Source organism: Moschus berezovskii, chromosome 5 (assembly GCF_049115385.1).
Source record: "Moschus berezovskii isolate FMDL1 chromosome 5, NW_MosBer_1.0, whole genome shotgun sequence".
Classification (NCBI taxonomy): Eukaryota; Metazoa; Chordata; class Mammalia; order Artiodactyla; family Moschidae; genus Moschus; species Moschus berezovskii.
In genome coordinates, this window is record NC_142464.1 from 81,541,133 (window position 1) to 81,559,147 (window position 18,015).

At 43.5% G+C, this 18,015-nt stretch overlaps 1 protein-coding gene across 1 annotated transcript; it reads right to left on the reverse strand.

Moving 5' to 3' along the window:
• Positions 1-10,552: 10,552 nt before the first annotated feature.
• On the reverse strand, positions 10,553-17,659 carry SPINK2 (serine peptidase inhibitor Kazal type 2). Its single transcript, XM_055435008.2, has 4 exons — positions 17,534-17,659; positions 16,684-16,727; positions 12,207-12,316; positions 10,553-10,817 (listed from the first exon to the last, which is right to left on the reverse strand). The coding sequence occupies exons 1-4, from the start codon at positions 17,586-17,588 to the stop codon at positions 10,772-10,774; spliced, it is 255 nt and encodes an 84-aa protein (XP_055290983.1). The 5' UTR covers positions 17,589-17,659; the 3' UTR covers positions 10,553-10,771.
• Between the last annotated feature and the right edge of the window lie 356 nt (positions 17,660-18,015).

The window sequence follows — 18,015 nt, forward strand, 5'->3', positions numbered from 1 at the left end:
GGGCTGAGAGGTGTGTTCATCTCACATTTAATCAGAGCCTGCAGCAAAAGCCTTCCATCTGCCTCAATGGGTCCTATTATTTCATACCATCCCACCAAGGGGAAAAGGTTTCCTAAGACTGAACTGGTGGCTCCTAGTACATGGTTCTTTCTTTTCTTTCCTTTATACTATGGCCCCCTCTTCCCAGGCGCAGATTTTGTCCCTGAAGGAGCTGGAAGCCAAGATGCTTAAGACCAGCCACCCCTAGAACACTGCTTCCTGGGGACAGTCTCAAGTCCCAATTATCAGTCCAGCTGGCTCTATAGAAGGTCCTATTGTCTCTCTTCTCAGTCTGTTCTTCTAGGCTCACAGTCATACATCCAATTTCTACATGTCTGAACTGCGGCTCTACTGGATTCCACCTCTTTCTCACAGGGTTTCTGGATCCCATGTAAAATGAGGGGTGTGTTTGGATGTCCGTGTTCATCTGTATCCCCGAGTGTGGCAAAATAGTTTAAAAGCTCTCAGAAACGTCTACCTAACTCTACCTTGGTACAGTATGAACCCCTCAACCTCCCCCCTCGCTTTCCTGTCAATGTAGTCTATATTTTTTGCTCATCCTCTTCAGTAGCTACATCATTCTTTCAATGATGTAGCTACATTTCTACAATGTGCCAGCTGCAGCTGCTACTCTCTTTAAAGGACATCTCTCTGTATGATTTTTGCTCTGTTTTTATATGACAGGGGTCATAGGGACTGACTTTTTGTAGGAAGAGAGCAAATTCAAGTTGTTCAAGCAACACCACAACACCTAGAACATCGCCCCCAGTGTGCAGGAGACATTGACCTCATTGTTTTTTTCTGAGTGACACTGTCAAACTCCCCTTGGCAGAAGCTGCTCAACATTTTCCAATTAACAATTTCAGGCCCACTATGTGTGGGCTTCACTTTGCTTAGGGACAGAAGAATATCTGTGTGCAGGGCTTGATGAATGAACTGTTGGGAGATGGATGGTTACCCATTTAGGAAGGTCTGACAATATCCTACTCTTGTAAAGTAAATGTTCCCCAAAGTTTTATTTTATAGATCAGCTACCTTGATGTCTTATTTCTCCTACTAAAATAGTATTGAGCAAAGAGCCTGGGGTGAAGTTGTGATGTAGAATAAGCTTGACCTTGATAGCTCTTCTCATACTCATATAAACCACAGTTTTCCTGCTTCTAGAACCTACCAAGCAGATATTGTATTATCCACCCACTCGATTTACACTGCTAGAACAAGGATGGCAAATAGGTTTCAGCTCATGTGCCAACTTCGATAGGCCTGGGTAGGCTGCCAGGTGCAGTGTGTTGAGGATTTAACTCCAGACTCCCCAAGAAAGCATGCACATCTGCCATAGACTGGGAATGTGCCAGATTTGCCTAGAATTAGCCATCCCTGTGTTAAGAATGTAATATATTACCTTTCAATGGGATATTTGCACCTTAAAAGAAGAATGTGAAAGAGAGAAGTTTACTATGACCAATGATAAGTGGATGTTCGGGCATTTGTTGAAGGCCTGTGGGATATGTATTTTGGGGAATCCTTAGAAAGAGAACAGAAGAAAGTGAAAGGGAAGATCTGTTGCAAAAGAGAGTCAGTTTGAAAAGGTGCAAAGAAGTCGTTAATCCTAGCCTTGCAAACTACCATTTTCAGTTCAGTTCAGTTCAGTCGCTCAGTCGTGTCCGACTCTCCGCGACCCCATGAATCACAGCACGCCAGGCCTCCCTGTCCATCACCAACTCCCAGAGTACACTCAAACTCATGTCCACAGAGTCGGTGATGCCATCCAGCCATCTCATTCTCCATCGTCCCCTTCTCCTCCCGCCCCCAACCTTTCCCAGCATCAGAGTCTTTTCCAGTGAGTCAACTCGTCGCATGAGGTGGCCAAAGTATTGCAGTTTCAGCTTTAGCATCAGTCCCTCCAATGAACATCCAGGATTGATCTCCTTTAGGATGGACTGGTTGGATCTCCTTGCAGTATAAGGGACTCTCAAGAGTCTTCTCCAACACCACAGTTCAAAAGCATCGATTCTTCGGTGATCAGCCTTCTTCACAGTCCAACTCTCACATCCATACATGACCACGGGAAAAACCATTGCCTTGACTAGACGGACCTTGGTTGGCAAAGTAATGTCTCTGCTTTTTAATATACTATCTAGGTTAGAGAAGGCAATGGCAAGCCACTCCAGTACTCTTGCCTGGAAAATCCCATGGATGGAGGAGCCTGGTGGGCTGCAGTCCATGGGGTCGCTATGAGTCAGACACGACTGAGCGACTTCACTTTCACTTTTCACTTTCATGCATTGGAGAAGGAAATGGCAACCCACTCCAGTGTTCTTGCCTGGAGAATCCCAGGGATGGCGGAGCCTGGTGGGCTGCCATCTATGGGGTCGCACAGAGTCGGACATGACTGAAGTGACTTAGCAGTAGCAATTAACTCTAAAATTTTGGTTAACAGTATAAAATGTATACAATGTTTTGATTTGCTTTGCTGCTAATATGGTTTCTATTTAACATCAACAACTTTCCAAGATTTACATTACACCCTTTGGTCTATTGCTTATCTTATTTAGTCTCTGTGACATGAGCCAAGGAGCCTGAGAAGGTGGTTTATGGACTGTACCAAATGGCGCAGACTGTACCATATGTCATTTTCCTACTGGATCAAGCACAGGCTTGGTGCTCAACAAATAATAAACTACTTGAGTGCTGCCACCTACTCTGTTGTTGTTTAGTTTGTAAGTTGTGTATGGCTCTTTTGCAACCCCATGGACTGTAGCCCACCAGGCTCCTCTGTCCATGGGATTTCCCAGGCAAGAATACTGGAGTGAATTGCCATTTCCTTCTCCAAGGGATCTTCCAGACCCAGGAATAGAACTCAGGTTTCCTGAATAGCAGGTGAATTCTTTACTGTTGAGCCACCAGCGGAGCCCCTATTTAGAGATCAACTTTTTTCCAAACAGGGTCTAAATAAGAAGCTCCTCATTCATCAGCACTGAAAATATCAAGTGCTTTTTGAGCCTTTGTTTTTTATGTTCAAAAATGAAAAATAGTAGCCACCAAACACACTGCAGAAATACGAAGCAAAAGTGGTCTGGTGATAGCATTTTCTTAACACAGTGTGCTATTTTCAGAGCAAATGATTAAAAAAAAAGAATCCAAAATTTAGAGTCAGAAGATGTGCTGTGCCCTTTAGCTGAGCATGACATTTAACCTGTTTCAGATTTTCTCCTAAACCATAAGCATAGAAACACACAACCTCTTAAGTTTCAATCGAATCATTCCTGGTTGACAATCAAAAGAGAAGACATCATGAACTGACCTCTGATTTCCTATAATCACAATGCTATTTCCTGTCACAATAATTATAAAACTGATAGAAAAATAGAAAACAACCTCCAAACATATGTGCATTGATTAAGTATGTAAAAGCACACAACCGTAAAATCTATGTAGCAAATGCTTCTTTTTGCGACATTCTGCATAGCTTAGACTTGTTGCAGTTTATCAAAATACATAGTTTAGGAGACAAGTTTTCCTAATAAATCAACCCTATGGCAAACAAAGGATTTCTTCACTCCTCCAAAGACTAACACACCACATTGTAAGTTAGGGTCATCTGTCTCACGAGTATTCATTGCCAAGTTCATATGCATGTGTGCCCATGAAAGTCTTTGAGTGGCAAATGCTTCTACAGAGTTGCCCTGCCCTTGCCTTCCTCTTCAGAAAGGAATTCATTCCTGAGCTTCATAAACCAGATTCTGACACTTCCATTCTGCCCACATCACACCCTTTACCCTGCAGCTTGGTCTGTAGGGTAAATGCGATGTGATGAGCTTGGCATTTGGTCCCCAGACTTTCTTTGCTTTCTTGGTAATAACTTTGGTCAGTATGATGGAGTCTATCTCCAGTGATAAAGTTCACTGAAGTGGGGAGTGAAAACTCAAATCCTTTCAAATGGTGTGTGAAAAACATACTTGAAAGTGTTTTATAAAGTATGAAAGATTTTGGAAACTGTAAACAGCCAAGCTAATATTGGATATTATAGATTTTTCTGACTTAATAAATATACTCACTAGGGCAGAAGTTTTAGTCAAGATAAAAGACATTGAACCAGATGGGGACAGGGAGGCAGAAAACCTAGAGAAGAAAGATTGGTGGCTTCTTCATAAACCTGCCCACCACAGAAAAGCAGTCTTCTCTGAGGCCTGTTGGGTCAGAGTTTTTTATTCAAGTCAGATAAGCTTACATCCTCCTCCTCTGGAAGCTTTTCAAATTCCAGCTTTTCCAGCCACAGTCTGAGAGCATTTGCCTAATTCCTATTCAGAGGGTAAAATTGTTTTTATTTGTCATCATTTCACCTAGGCCCTTGACTCCACATTAGCTCCAACTGGACCATTCATTGTTAGTCACAGAAATAGTGTCTTCAAAGAATCAAGTTCAGGTCAGTTCAGTCGATCAGTCGTGTCTGACTCTTTGCGACCCCATGAATCACAGCACGCCAGGCCTCCCTGTCCATCACCAACTCCCGGAGTTCACTCAAACTCATGTCCATCGAGTCGGTGATGCCATCCAGCCATCTCATTCTCTGTCGTCCCCGTCTCCTCCCACCCCCAATCCCTCCTAGCATCAGACTCTTTTCCAGTGAGTCAACTCGTCGCATGAGGTGGCCAAAGTATTGGAGTTTCAGCTTTAGCATCAGTCCTTCCAATGAACACCCAGGACTGATCTCCTTTAGAATGGACTGGTTGGATCTCCTTGCAGTTCAAGGGACTCTCAAGAGTCTTCTCCAGCACCACAGTTGAAAAGCATCAGTTCTTCGGTGATCAGCTTTCTTCACAGTCCAACTCTCACATCATCAAAGCATTGTTATAAAGCAATTATCCTCCAATCAAAAATAAATTTAAAAAATTAAAAGTATGAGTCTTTAAAAGCAGTTTGCAAGTCAAATATGACTCCCAGGCCAGTGGTAATGCTCTAGAGAGACATCACTCAGCTGGTTTCAGGCTGAGGGCAGGATTTGCTGTAAGTGGCAGTTCCCAGGGAGCCACTGCCCCCTTGTGTCTCAGCGCTGGCCAGGAATTTCCATGACAGGGAGAACATTTGGCAAAAGTCTGTAAAAGATTATTGGTGAGCTATTTCTGGCTCTTAATTTGTTGGTTCAATTAAGGTTTCCTTTCTTCTCATGGTTTCTTAAACTTTAATCTTTCTTTTAAAAAATCAGTTTTTAAAAGGCACATTCATCATAATTATCAAAGTAGTATATATTCCTTGAAGATAAATGTGTACAATTGTTTAATTTTGTTAACCTTTTGATGTATCTCTTCCTTGTTTTTTTAAATCCTTTTCCATTTAAGGAAAACTAATTTTGCTTGGGGACAGAAAAAAAGCCACAGAACCATCAAATCTAATTTTATCATAAATGTTTTGTAAACATGATCTCTTCTCCACAATAAGAAAAGAGACTTGAATATGCTAGAGTACTAAGACACACAATTTCCCTTTTTTTCTTACAAAATTTAAAAATTAAATCTAGAGACTTCTCTGGTAGTCCAGTGGCTAAGATTCCATGCTCTCAAAGTAGGGGGCCCAAGTTTGATCCCTGGTCAGGGAACTAGTTTCCACATGCTGCAACTAAGATCCAGTGCAGCCAAATAAATAAAAATTTTAAAAAAAATTAAAATGTAAAGGGCAGCACTTTAGATCATAAAACCTCGTACATTTTGCCTGTAATTTCAATTCTATGGATTAAGAATACTGTGAAGGTGAAAAGTGAAAGTTGCTCAGTCCAACTCTATGTGACCCCATGGACTGGAGCCCTCCAGGCTCCACTGTCCTTGGGATTTCCCAGGCAAGAATACTGGAGTGGGTAGCCATTCCTTTCTCCAGGGGATCTTCCCAACACAGGGATCAAACCCAGGTCTCCACATTGGAGGCAGATTCTTTACCATCTGAGCCACCAGGGAAGCCCTAAGAATTCTGTAGTGAATGCAACTATTAGACCCATTGAATATTATCTCATTTTCAAGACAGAAAAATAAAACTTCTTGCTCTAAAGATGGACTGTGGGAGCTGTGGTAATTTGGCAGTCTAAATGATCCAGTCATTGGCAAATGCATCAGGTGTGATTTCAGATGTGTTTTCACATGGGATTGGTCACGTTTCTGTATGTCAGAGAGTGATGTTGCTTCTCCCCAACTATGATGAATGAAGAAACAAAGGCATTATGGGAAGAGCTGAGAATGAGTCATTGAGTTAGACAGGGCTGTGGCCCATGTGATCAGATCAACTAGTTTTCTGTGATTATGATTCAGAAATGCCTCTGATGCCCCCTCGCAATACCTACCGTCTTATTTGGGTTTCTCTTACCTTGGTCATGGGATATCTCTTCAGAGCTGCTCCAGCAAAGCGCAGCTGCTGCACCTTACCTTGGACAAGGGGTATCTCCTCAAGGCCACCCCTCCTGACCTTGAATGTGGAGTAGCTCCCCTCAGCCCTCCTGTGCCCACGCAGCCACCGCACTTGGACGTGGGGTAGCTCCTCTCAGATCAAATTGCCAACATCCACTGGATCATGGAGAAAGCAAGAGAGTTCCAGAAAAACATCTATTTCTGCTTCATTGACTATGCCAAAGCCTTTGACTGTGTGGATCACAATAAACTGTGGAACATTCTGAAAGAGATGGGAATACCAGACAACCTGACCTGCCTCTTGAGAAACCTGTATGCAGGTCAGGAAGCAACAGTTAGAACTGGACATGGAACAACAGACTGGTTCCATATAGGAAAAGGAGTACATCAAGGTTGTATAATGTCACCCTGCTTATTTAACTTATATGCAGAGTACATCATGAGATACACTGGGCTGAATGAAGCACAAGCTGGAATCAAGATTGCCGGGAGAAATATCAATAACCTCAGATATGCAGATGACACCACCCTTATGGCAGAAAGTGAAGAGGAACTAAAAAGCCTCTTGATGAAAGTCAAAGAGGAGAGTGAAAAGGTTGGCTTGAAACTCAACATTCAGAAAACAAAGATCATGGCATCTGGTCCCATCACTTCATGGGAAATAGATGGGGAAACAGTGGAAACAGTGTCAGACTTTATTTTTTTGGGCTCCAAAATCACTGCAGATGCTGATTGCAGCCATGAAATTAAAAGACACTTACTCCTTGGAAGGAAAGTTATGACCAACCTAGATAGTGTATTAAAAAGCAGAGACATTACTTTGCCAACAAAGGTCCATCTAGTCAAGGCTATGGTTTTTCCCGTGGTCATGTATGGATGTGAGAGTTGGACTGTGAAGAAAGCTGATCGCCGAAGAATTGATGCTTTTGAACTGTGGTGCTGGAGAAGACTCTTGAGAGTCCCTTGGACAGCAAGGAGATCCAACCAGTCCATTCTAAAGGAGATCAATCCTGGGTGTTCATTGGAAGGACTGATGCTAAAGCTGAAACTCCAATACTTTGACCACCTCATGCGACGAGCTGACTCACTGGAAAAGAGTCTGATGCTGGGAGGGATTGGGGGTGGGAGGAGAAGGGGACGACAGAGAATGAGATGGCTGGATGGCATCACCGACTCAATGGACATGAGTTTCAGTGAACTCCGGGAGTTGGTGATGGACAGGGAGCCTGGCGTGCTGTGATTCATGGGGTCGCAAAGAGTCAGACACGACTGATCAACTGAACTGACCTGAACCGAACTGAGAATGAGTCATCTATGCCTCCAAACACCTTTCCTTCTATATCTTGTTTGTTGTCTGTGCCATCTAGATGTGTATACCGCACAACATAAATATGGGCGGCAGTGTCAGAGACAGTCTGGACAAGATCTAGAATGAGTTGGGAGGAAATTGACTGTATCTTTAGCTGCTTTATCTGATCCTTTATTTTTTCAAGAGTTAATCTTTTTGGTCTTCGCTGATGGTCCACAGGTTAAGAATCTTCCTGGCAATGTAGGGGACATAGGTTTGATTCTCGGTCCAGGAAAATTCCATGCGCCACAGGGCAACTGAGCCCATGTGCCACAACTACTGAAGCCCACATGCCTAGAGCCTGTGCTCAGTAACAAGAGAAACCACCGGAAAAAAGAAAAAAGAATTATCAAACTTTTTGATCTGTGAAAAGTGAAAGTGAAGTTGCTCAGTCGTGTCCGACTCTTTGCGACCCCATGGACTATAGCCCACCAGGCTCCTCCATCCATGGAATTTTCTAGGCAAGAGTACTGGAGTGGGTTGCCATTTCCTTCTCCAGGAGATCTTCCTGACCCGGGGATCTGACCCGGGGATCTAACCCGGGTCTCCCGCATTGTGGGCAGACGCTTTACCGTCTGAGCCACCATAGGAAAAGTGTCCCACAGTCTACCTACTTCTTGTTTATTACTTAAAAATTGTATATGAATTGATTACCACTTTCAACATAGAAAAATAAAACTTCCTAAAAACAAACAAAAACTTCCTTCTGTAAAGTCAGCCTATGTGAATTATGCAATTTGTTCTCTTAAACAACCTATTTCTTAGTGATTGGAAATGGCTATTATTATGCATGCATACAAAATAATGCTGTATAAAAAAACAACTTTAACAAAAAGTCTATTGAATATCAAGCTATTAATTATAGCACCTCAAAATTTCTTATCATTGTTATGACACATTTCTACATGTTAACATGTAGATAATCTGTGCCCTATTTTTGGTACTCTTATTTCTAAATCCACTTTTATTCTTTGAAACATATTTAATTCAAATCCAGACCTAGATGGTAGAAACTATCTATCCCATGTATTTTAGTGGGATTTGCACTTTAAACCAGTCTATGAAGATGATCTGAAGGGTCCAGGGAGATCTACCTGACCAGTCTTTTATAAACATAATTACACAGGGTGCTCTACTCTAGGGCACGTGAGGGCAGAGTAAAAGATGAGGTCCACGTTTCTCAAGATGCACGTTTGAGCAGGCCACTCAAGATGGCTGCTCTCTTGCTCTCTGTACATCCTCTGCTCAACCAGTCCTTCCCTGCTTCACTCACAGGACTATCCAGTCCTCTTAATTACCTGTGTGGCCCCAGCTGCTCGTTGCCCTTGTAGCCTCATATCAATCCCCCCTATAAATGGTAGCCTCCTTCTCCCTGGTGCAGTGAAGGTTGCTGCCATGTCCTGCCTGCAGGTCTGCTGTCAATAGTGATGTGTCACCCCAAGACCCTTTAGCTTCTTGACATTTAAGTTCCCCCATGTTCTTAGGAAGACTGTGTTCCAAAAGGTTAATATTGGTCACCTCCAGAGGCTAGAATGGGCAAGACTTTCATTTTTAAAATATATTTCGGTATATTTTTAACTTTCTGAAAATCATACACTACTTTTATAAAACTTTAAAGCCAAAAATAACTACAGACATAATGTAGTCGTGGCACATTATACAACTTCCCACTTTATTGCCTCTATTCCACATGAGAACAGAGGTCTGGGAATTTGGAGACCAGGCTTCTAGTCCACACTGCTTCATAACCTTGGGCAAATTGTTTTGCCTCTGTGGGCCTCAGTTTCTACCTCCTAAGAGGAATACTTGAACTAACAGTAGCTACTATTTCAGTACTTTCCATGGACCAAGTGCTGTGCTAAGCAGTTTCCTCACAGCAGTTCCATGACTTGAGCAAGATCCCTCTTTTCCAGATAAGAAACCAGAAGCTCAAGTAAGTGTTGGAATCAGAATTCAGATTCACATTTAGTCCACTTGCCAAATCCAGGTTTTTTTCTTCACACTCTCACCACTTCCTGCCTCTTGTCTCACAGTTTCCTGACCCTAGAATGTACTTAAACCTAGGACTTGACTCAAAATCCTCTGCCTGGACAACAATATCTTTCTAAATTAATCTTTGGTCACTTTTATTATTGCAACATCTATTCTTTATGTTGCATCCGACTCTTAAGACAGGACGTCTCAACCTCAGCACTACTGATACTTTGGACTGAAAATTTCTTGGTTGTTGGGAGGTGTCCCGCTCACTGTGGAATGTCTGGTAGCATCCCCGGCTTCTACCTGCTAGAAGTCAGAAGCACCACCTACCCTACAAATTGTGATTCCAAAAATGCCTCCCGACATAGCCCCAGCATCATCGAGGGTTCAGAACCTCAGCTCTAGAAGAAAGAAAAGGGCAAGTTCCTGCATTAACTAGAAAGAAAAACTGCATCGGAAGGAATTCTAAAATCCTGTATTTCTACTGCATATTTTTTTTTACTCCACCTGTTCAGGCTAGAGTCAGTTTCAGCATCTCACATTATTTGCTCTGTGCACAACACTGTGCCAATTACCAGACACTCTGTATCAAAGATTCAGGGAAATGAGGAAGGAGAATAAACCTTGACCTCTCAAAAATGACTCTACTTCTCCCTTAGTGAAATTCACCTCCATCTGAGAGGAAAAGAGCCCTGTGAGGCTGAGTGAGTATGGATATTCAACAGGGAACAGGGGTAACTGAACACAATGCTGATTTTATTCCAACTGAATAAAGCAACATAGAAGTAATCTGGGCGATAAGCTTAACTCAAGGGGCAAATGCCAAGAAACAAGGACTTTTGTTTGTTTGCTTTAATTATCAATCACTGTCCATGGCTCTCTTCCACATCTCATCTCAGAAAATGTGGGTTAACAAATCTCACGCAAAGAAACACAGGAAAAGAGAAATGGGGAAAATAAAATTCATCTAGTATGCGGAGGTGTTTCTCCAATTTCTCTTCCGTGAACTGCTCCATCAGCAGGGTCCACTTCGGATTATTTTAATATCACGACCATCTTCTCTGAAAATTGACCAATCAGAAAAACACATTTATTGAAACTGTCCCACAATTTGTATTAAAAAGACCCATGTCCTTATACATTATATTCTTTCCCGGTTGACAATCATTTTTAAAGCTAAATCTAGGGCCTTCCCTGGTGGCTCAGTGGTAAAGAATCTGCCTGCCAATGTAGAAGACATTAGTTCTATCACTGATTCAGAAAGACCCCATGTGCTGTGGAGCAACTGAGTCTGTGCGCCACAGCTACTGAGCCTGTGCTCTAAGTCCAGGAACCACAACTAATGAAGCCCTTGCACCCTGCAGCCCAGGCTCTGCAACAAGAGAAGCCTCTACAATGAGAAGCCTGCACACTGCAATTGGGTAAAGCCCAAGCAGCAACAAAGACCCAGCACAGCCTAAAATTATTAATTTTTTTAAAAAAAGCTAAATCTAGGAAACAATGAAGGTGAAAACCCAACTCTGCCATTTTTCCCCAAACCTTAGGGCACACGGAACTACTCCCCACGAATCACTCTGAGAAGACCTGGTAACTTACTGAAGACTAAGTTCAGAGACTGAACCCCTGAAATACAAAGCAGTGTATCTGGAGGTGGAGTCATGGTCACCTAAGCTGGCCAGGTGTGTTGCACAGAGGGCATCCGTATAATACACTTATTAGTGAGCATTCTAACAGGCAGAGACCTGTTTTCTGACCATTTTTCTGTACGTGGCTCCTGAATTCAACAGAATATTTACTATTCCACAGAGTTTAACTACTAAATATACTTTTTTTTAATTTTTCTTTTTTTTTTTTTTTTGGCTGCTCTGGGTCTTCTTTGCTACACACAGGCTCTCTCTAGTTGCAGAGAGCAGGGACTGCTCCGTAGTTGTGGTGCTTGGGCTTCTCACTGGGGTGACTTCTCTCATTGTGGGGCACAGGCTCTAAGTACATGAGCTTCAGTAGTTGCAGCACATGGGCTCAGTAGTTGTGACTCTTGGGCTCCAGAGTGTGGGCTCAGTAGCTGTGGTGCACGAGCTTAGTTGCTACTCAGTATGTAGGATCTTCCTGGACCAGGGATTGAATTCTTATCCCCTGCACTGGCAGGTGGATTTTTAACCACTGGTCCTCCAGGGAAGTTGTAAATATATTTTTAATTTTGGGAAACTACCCATCCCTGGATAGTAACATCACTTAATTATTTGGTCTATAATTGATTAATCACACACCTCTTTTTCTAACCTTGTCCTAGAAAATTCACTGATTCTGTGTCTTTTTAAATACGTCTTAAAACAGAGCTACTTATGTCACATTTGATTATGTCTAAGAAAAGAGCCACAACTTCCTAAGTAATCAAAATGCAAGAGAAGAACTGAAGAATATGTGCCTAGTTTATATTGAAAAGTTGCTACCTGATTTTCATGCACAGAGTACACTCATTGGGATAAGTGGACAAATCACTTCCACACACGGGGTTGAAGTCCCGGGGACATCCTGGTAATGAATACTGATGGCAGTTTGGCTAGAAAAGAGAAAGGAAGACAGAAATTGGTGAATAACTTGAGACATTTTTATCACAAGCGGAGGGCAAAGTTCCACCATTAGTCACTCAGTCGTATCCGACTCTTTGGGAGTCCATGGACTGTAGCCCACCAGGCTCCTCTGTCCATGGGATTCTCCAAGCAAGAATAATGGAGTGGGTAGCTATTCCCTTCTCCAGCAGATCTTCCAGACCCAAGGATCGAACTCAGGTCTCCTGCATTGTAGGTAGATTCTTCACCATCTGAGTCACCAGTGAAGAATTAGGGCAAAGTCCCAAGTTTCCCTATATTTTCTATATATTTCCTACAGAAAAATTTCTATTTTACACACACACACACACACACACACACACACACAGACGCACACAGGTTTTTCTAAGCATCAGATGTAGTGTTGAAGCAATGGGTCAATACCTGCTACGTAAGATAAGGACCTCAGCGGAAGGTTTATGCATGCTGAGGTCTTTCACTTTTTTAAATGAAAGTCCAAGATATGCCACCAACGTACTTTACTATCCTCAAGCTTCATAATCTGTTCTTCATGAGCAACTCCATGAGAATGTCCTGTTACATTCCACCTAATTCCGTGGCATAATGCCCAGACACACTCGGAAACGTAATCTTTTGTCTGGACTTAAGATACTAGCATTTAAGCAACAGCATTAAGGAAAGCAGTAGGTTCAGAACTAGACCTCAGGGCTTGTTATGGGCTTAACTGCATCCACACAGAAAGATATGTTAAAGTCCTAACTCCTAGCACTTCAGAATATGACCTTATGTGGGATTAGTAGGGTCTTCATATAGGAAATTATCTTAAAGTAAGAAGTTTAGCAGAATAGGCCCTAATCCAATATGACTGGTGTGGTTATAAAAAGGGAAAATTGGGGGACTACCCTGGTGGTGAAATTTCCATTCAGGAATTCTTCACTGGTGGCTCAGATGGTAAAGAATCCACCTACAATACAGGAGACCTAGGTTCAACCCCTGGTTCAGGAAGATCCCCTGGAGAAGGGACTGGCAACCCACTCCAGTATTTTTGCCTGGAGAATCCCATGCACAGAGGAGCCTGGTGGGCTATAGTCCACGGGGTCACAAAGAGTCAGACATGACTGAGGTAGCTAACACTTTTCTTTTCACTTTGGTGGTGCAGCAGATTAGAATCCACCTGCTAATGCAGGGGACACAAGTTTGATCCCTGGTCTGGGAAGATTCCACATGCTGCAGGGCAACTAAGCCCATGAGCCACAACTACTGAGCCCGAGTACTGCAGCTCTGAAGCCCATGTGCCCAGAGCCTGTGCTCTGTAATGAGAAGCCACCGCAATGAGAAGCCCAAGCACCAAAAGGAAGAGCAGCCCCTGCTTGCTGCAACTAGAGAAAGGCTGCACAAAAAATAAATATTTTTTAAAAACAAAAGGAAAGTTTGTACACAGAGTCACACACAGAGGCAAGATCATGTGAAGACACCAAGAGAATGCCATTTACAAGCCAAGAAATGCCTGAGGCTACAAGATACTAGGAGAGAGGATTGGAACAGATTCTTTCTCACCACCTTAGGAAGGAACCAACCCTGCCGACACCTTGAGTTTGAACATCCAGCCTTGAGAACTGTGAGACAATCCATCTCTGTTGTTTAAGTCACTCAGTTTGTGGCTTTATTACAGCAGCCCTAATAAACTGATATTGGATCATGGAACTCAACTCTCAGATTCGACGGAATTGAGGCCAGAGAGGTAATATGTCTTGCTCATAGCCATGAGTCTACAGCAGAACCAGTACTAGAACTGGTCACAGTGGTCACACCATAGCGTGTAGAAGCTCACTCTAATAACAGGTTGAATATATGATCTGCTGTGTTTTGTTTTAGTAATAGTAATCATCTTTCCTCACTTCAGAATAAGTGTTTAGTACTCTGAATAAATGAAATATACCTTTTCCTTCATATTATGTGGGTTCATAGAGACCTAAGTAGAGACAGGGCATTGGCTAAACCCTGAACTAAAGAGAAACGTTTGACCCTTTCCATCCTCTGTTCAGCCTTGTATCTCCATTTAGGAACCTGATGTGTTCTTCCTGCTCTAGGCTCACTAAGATGATGGCTTCCAGGACAGCTTCCAGTGAGATTGGGACAACTGGTAATTGGTCATTTAATTGAAAAAGTCTATTAAAGCAGGGAAACAGTAAAAATTATAACATACCCTAAACATTTTCTCTTAAAACATATAAATGAAAATAAAATTGCCAATCTTTTGATGGAAAGCCAATGAGGCACATGGCCAGCTATAATGCTACCTACACTAAGACAGCCTCCTTGCAGCTAGGCATGACCACACGCTCAAGGCCAGGCCAATGGGATGCAAGTGGAATTACTGAGCGCAGTTGCTGTGTTTGTGTTAGTCATTCAGTTGTTCTGACTCTTTTCAACCCCATGGACTATAGCTCGCCAGGCTCCTCTGTCCATGGAATTCTCCAGGCAAGAATACTGGAGTGGGTTGCCATTCTCCAGATTCTCCAGGCCAGGAAGTCTCCCTTCAATCCCCCACCCAGGGATTGAACCTGGGTCTCCTGCATTGCAGGCTGATTCTTTACCACCTGCTGCTGCTGCTGCTGCTAAGTCACTTCAGTCGTGTCCGACTCTGTGTGACCCCATAGATGGAAGCCCACCAGGCTCCCCCGTCCCTGGGATTCTCCAGGCAAGAACACTGGAGTGGGTTGCCATTTCCTTCTCCAATGTGTGAAAATGAAAAGTGAAAGTGAAGTCGCTCAGTCGTGTCTGACCCTTAGCGACCCCACGGACTGCAGCCTACCAGGCTCCTCCATCCATGGGATTTTCTAGGCAAGAGTACTGGAGTGGCTTGCCATTGCCTTCTCCGACCACCTGCTAGGAACTTCCTTTAAAAGAAAGTTGGGGGCTTGTCCTCTGCTTCCCCCAATTTTTATTCTTTGTCCATTCCTCCATCCTGCTCCTGGGGACATGGAACTCTACGCTTTACAGACTAGGATGACAAAGTCCACATCCTAAGATGGCAGTTCTGTGAGCTGTTATTTTGAGTCCATGTTATCTGCAGCTGGATCTAATCCTGACACAAGACATAAGACTTTTCCTACGAAATGTTTCAACTAATTAGAGTTCTGTGTGCTGTCACTGCAAAAATCATACCCATAATAAATCATCCATGATTTCTTCTTTTGTTTTAAATGGGATTTCTCAACTGCATTCGTATTTTGGACCAGCCAATTATTTTCTGTGTGAGGCTGTTTCATGCATGGTAGGGTATTTAGTAACATCACTGTTCTCTATCCACTGGATGCTAGTTACAACTTCCTGGTCATGACAATCAAAATTACAATCTGTCTCCTGAGGGGTAAACCTGCCCCCTTTTTAAAATATGGTGAGAATTTAAAGACACTGGCACAAGGTTAATATACAATTAAAAAATAATTCCCCAATTATTTACTGTTGTTTTACTACACCTAATTTAATTTTTAGAATTTGTCTTTCAGCAAGTTTTTCAAAAGCATCTGACACAGTTTCCATATAAACATTTTCATTTCTTTACCCTCATGTTCTTGCTGTCTCTACATTTTTTTATAAATTAAGACTGTGGCTGGCATAATAGGCTTGTGAACACAGATACTTGAGTCTTCGTAAGAATACAGCTCCACTCATGGGAAACAAACTCTATGATTTACAGGAGAGTAGTTAAACAACAGGGTGGTCTGTCTCTAACCAGTGAGTAATTGACCTGCTGTGGGAATGGTTAGAGAGAAAGCAGAAAGTCCTATGTGAGTTGCTTAAATAGAGTGGCTGATCCTAATATACCCTCCTAACCATTCACATAGGATGCCTGCCTTTAGTTTCCCACCCCCAGGCTCCCCATGCCAACAGCCTCAATCAGGGCACACCTGTTGCCTTCCCTTTTCCCCATTATAAAGCTTTCCCACTCCTTTGCCTTTGAGTCTCAGCATAAACACAAGTGACATGGTTGACTCACTTGAGTGAATAATTTTTGCTTGCTCTCATCTGTTTGGCCTTTGTTTGCTTCCACAGAACTTAATTTGAGACTATACATAAAATATCTAGTACAACATGTAACTACTGGGCATAGGACCTTCTAAATTATCAAAGAAGATATTAAAAGGAAACAAAGCCCTAAGGCCTTCAAGGCCTGAGCAATTTTTAACCAAAATTTATACTGTGATCTGTATCAAAAAGCCTGTCTGAGAATCTGGTTTCTAAAGAAGCAGTCAACTGTCTCGAAAGTGGCAGACCTGAAAACCAGCCCCCACCCAAACCACTGTGGGCTTCACTGTATTAATAGAAACAATACAAGTGGTTTCCTACTTACTGTACTGTATTCTGAAGGTTGACCAAACTGAGCATTGGAAGAGGCTGCAAAAAGGAAACAGACATTTTAAAGGACGTGATTAAGGTTAGCGCTTATTCAAAAGATTTTTTTTTAAATTCAGCTTGTGATTTAGACAGGCTACATGTCTCCCTCTCCCTCACATGTCTAGCTTCTTTGACTCCTTCCTAAAAAGTCGATTCAATTGTGTTCTGGCACCTCTGCGAGCAGGCGCACAGAAAACACTCGGTACCGGCTCTGTATCTGACCACCCTAATAGGATTGCTTGGGAAACTTGGAGCTACCGAATAAAGGTTAGAGAAGTAACTCAATAGTTCACGATGTTGTTTTCCTCTGTGGCCGAGATAGTAAGTGCAAAATTTGACATTGGGTGTTATCACTTTAACTCCACTTTAAATAGACATCAAGTCTGGTTGGACTGAAGCCGCTTTCTCACTAGCCCCACGGTGCTTGGCGCACTTGGCATTCACAATTCCTGATTCCTGTACATCTGCTGCTGAGGTTCTGCAAGGAAGGCCCCGGGTACATAAAAACCTGACTCCTGACCTTGGATTCCAGAAAATCCACTTTAAGGGAGAAACAGCAGCCTGGGAAGAAGCCCAAGCAGGAACTAAAGACGTTTGCTGGCTCCAAAATGCCACCCCCCAACCCCGGACATCCCCAAGTTCGTGTCCCTAGGCAACTGCGGGGCGGGCGGAACCGCCAGTAACGGGTGCGCGTGGAGGGGCACAGAGGCCCCCCAGGCCTCGGGGAGGGATAGTAGCGGGCAAGACCCCGTCTCGGTAACTCCTTGGCCGGTCCTCCGGGGACCAGGGAGACTGGTGAGCGTTACCGGCCGAGTCCCACCAGACCAGGAACAAAACCAAACGCAGCGCCTTGAGCGCCATCACGCCTCCGCGGCCGGCCGTCGGGTCCCTGCGCGGCAGCGTCCGCGCGACCAGGACGGCTCCCACGCGACAGGGCGGGATGAAGGGGCAGGGGAGGTGGCGGGGAGGAAGAAGGGAGCAGGAAGGGGCGGGGGAGGGGACGGGAAGACAGAAGAAGGGCGGTCCAAGTCCCCGACTCCTCGATCTGCCTAGAATGGGAGCGAGCGATTGAAGAAGCCATCTCTCCCTGCAGCAGACAAGAACCTCGCAAGAGCCCTGGATAATCTCGTGGGCTGTCAGTCAACCTCAGTTTCTTCAGCATCTGCTCTCGACCAGGCAGTGTGTGGGGCTGAAAACAAAGGAGGTGCCCGCTCTCTAGAAGCTCTCTGGTGTACGTGTTGGGGGATGAGGTTACACATGGAACTCCACAAGAGGTGAATACAGTAAT

Bases quoted from the DNA above. Each gene is read 5' to 3' on its own strand.
- SPINK2 (XM_055435008.2), bottom strand. From the start codon at position 17,588: ATGGCGCTCAAGGCGCTGCGTTTGGTTTTGTTCCTGGTCTGGTGGGAC. The intron at 16,728-17,533 runs GTAACGCTCACC...TCCTTTTTGCAG, and splicing joins GGTCTGGTGGGACTCGGCCG to CCTCTTCCAATGCTCAGTTT. The intron at 12,317-16,683 runs GTAAGTAGGAAA...TCTCTTTTCTAG, and splicing joins AACCTTCAGAATACAGTACA to CCAAACTGCCATCAGTATTC.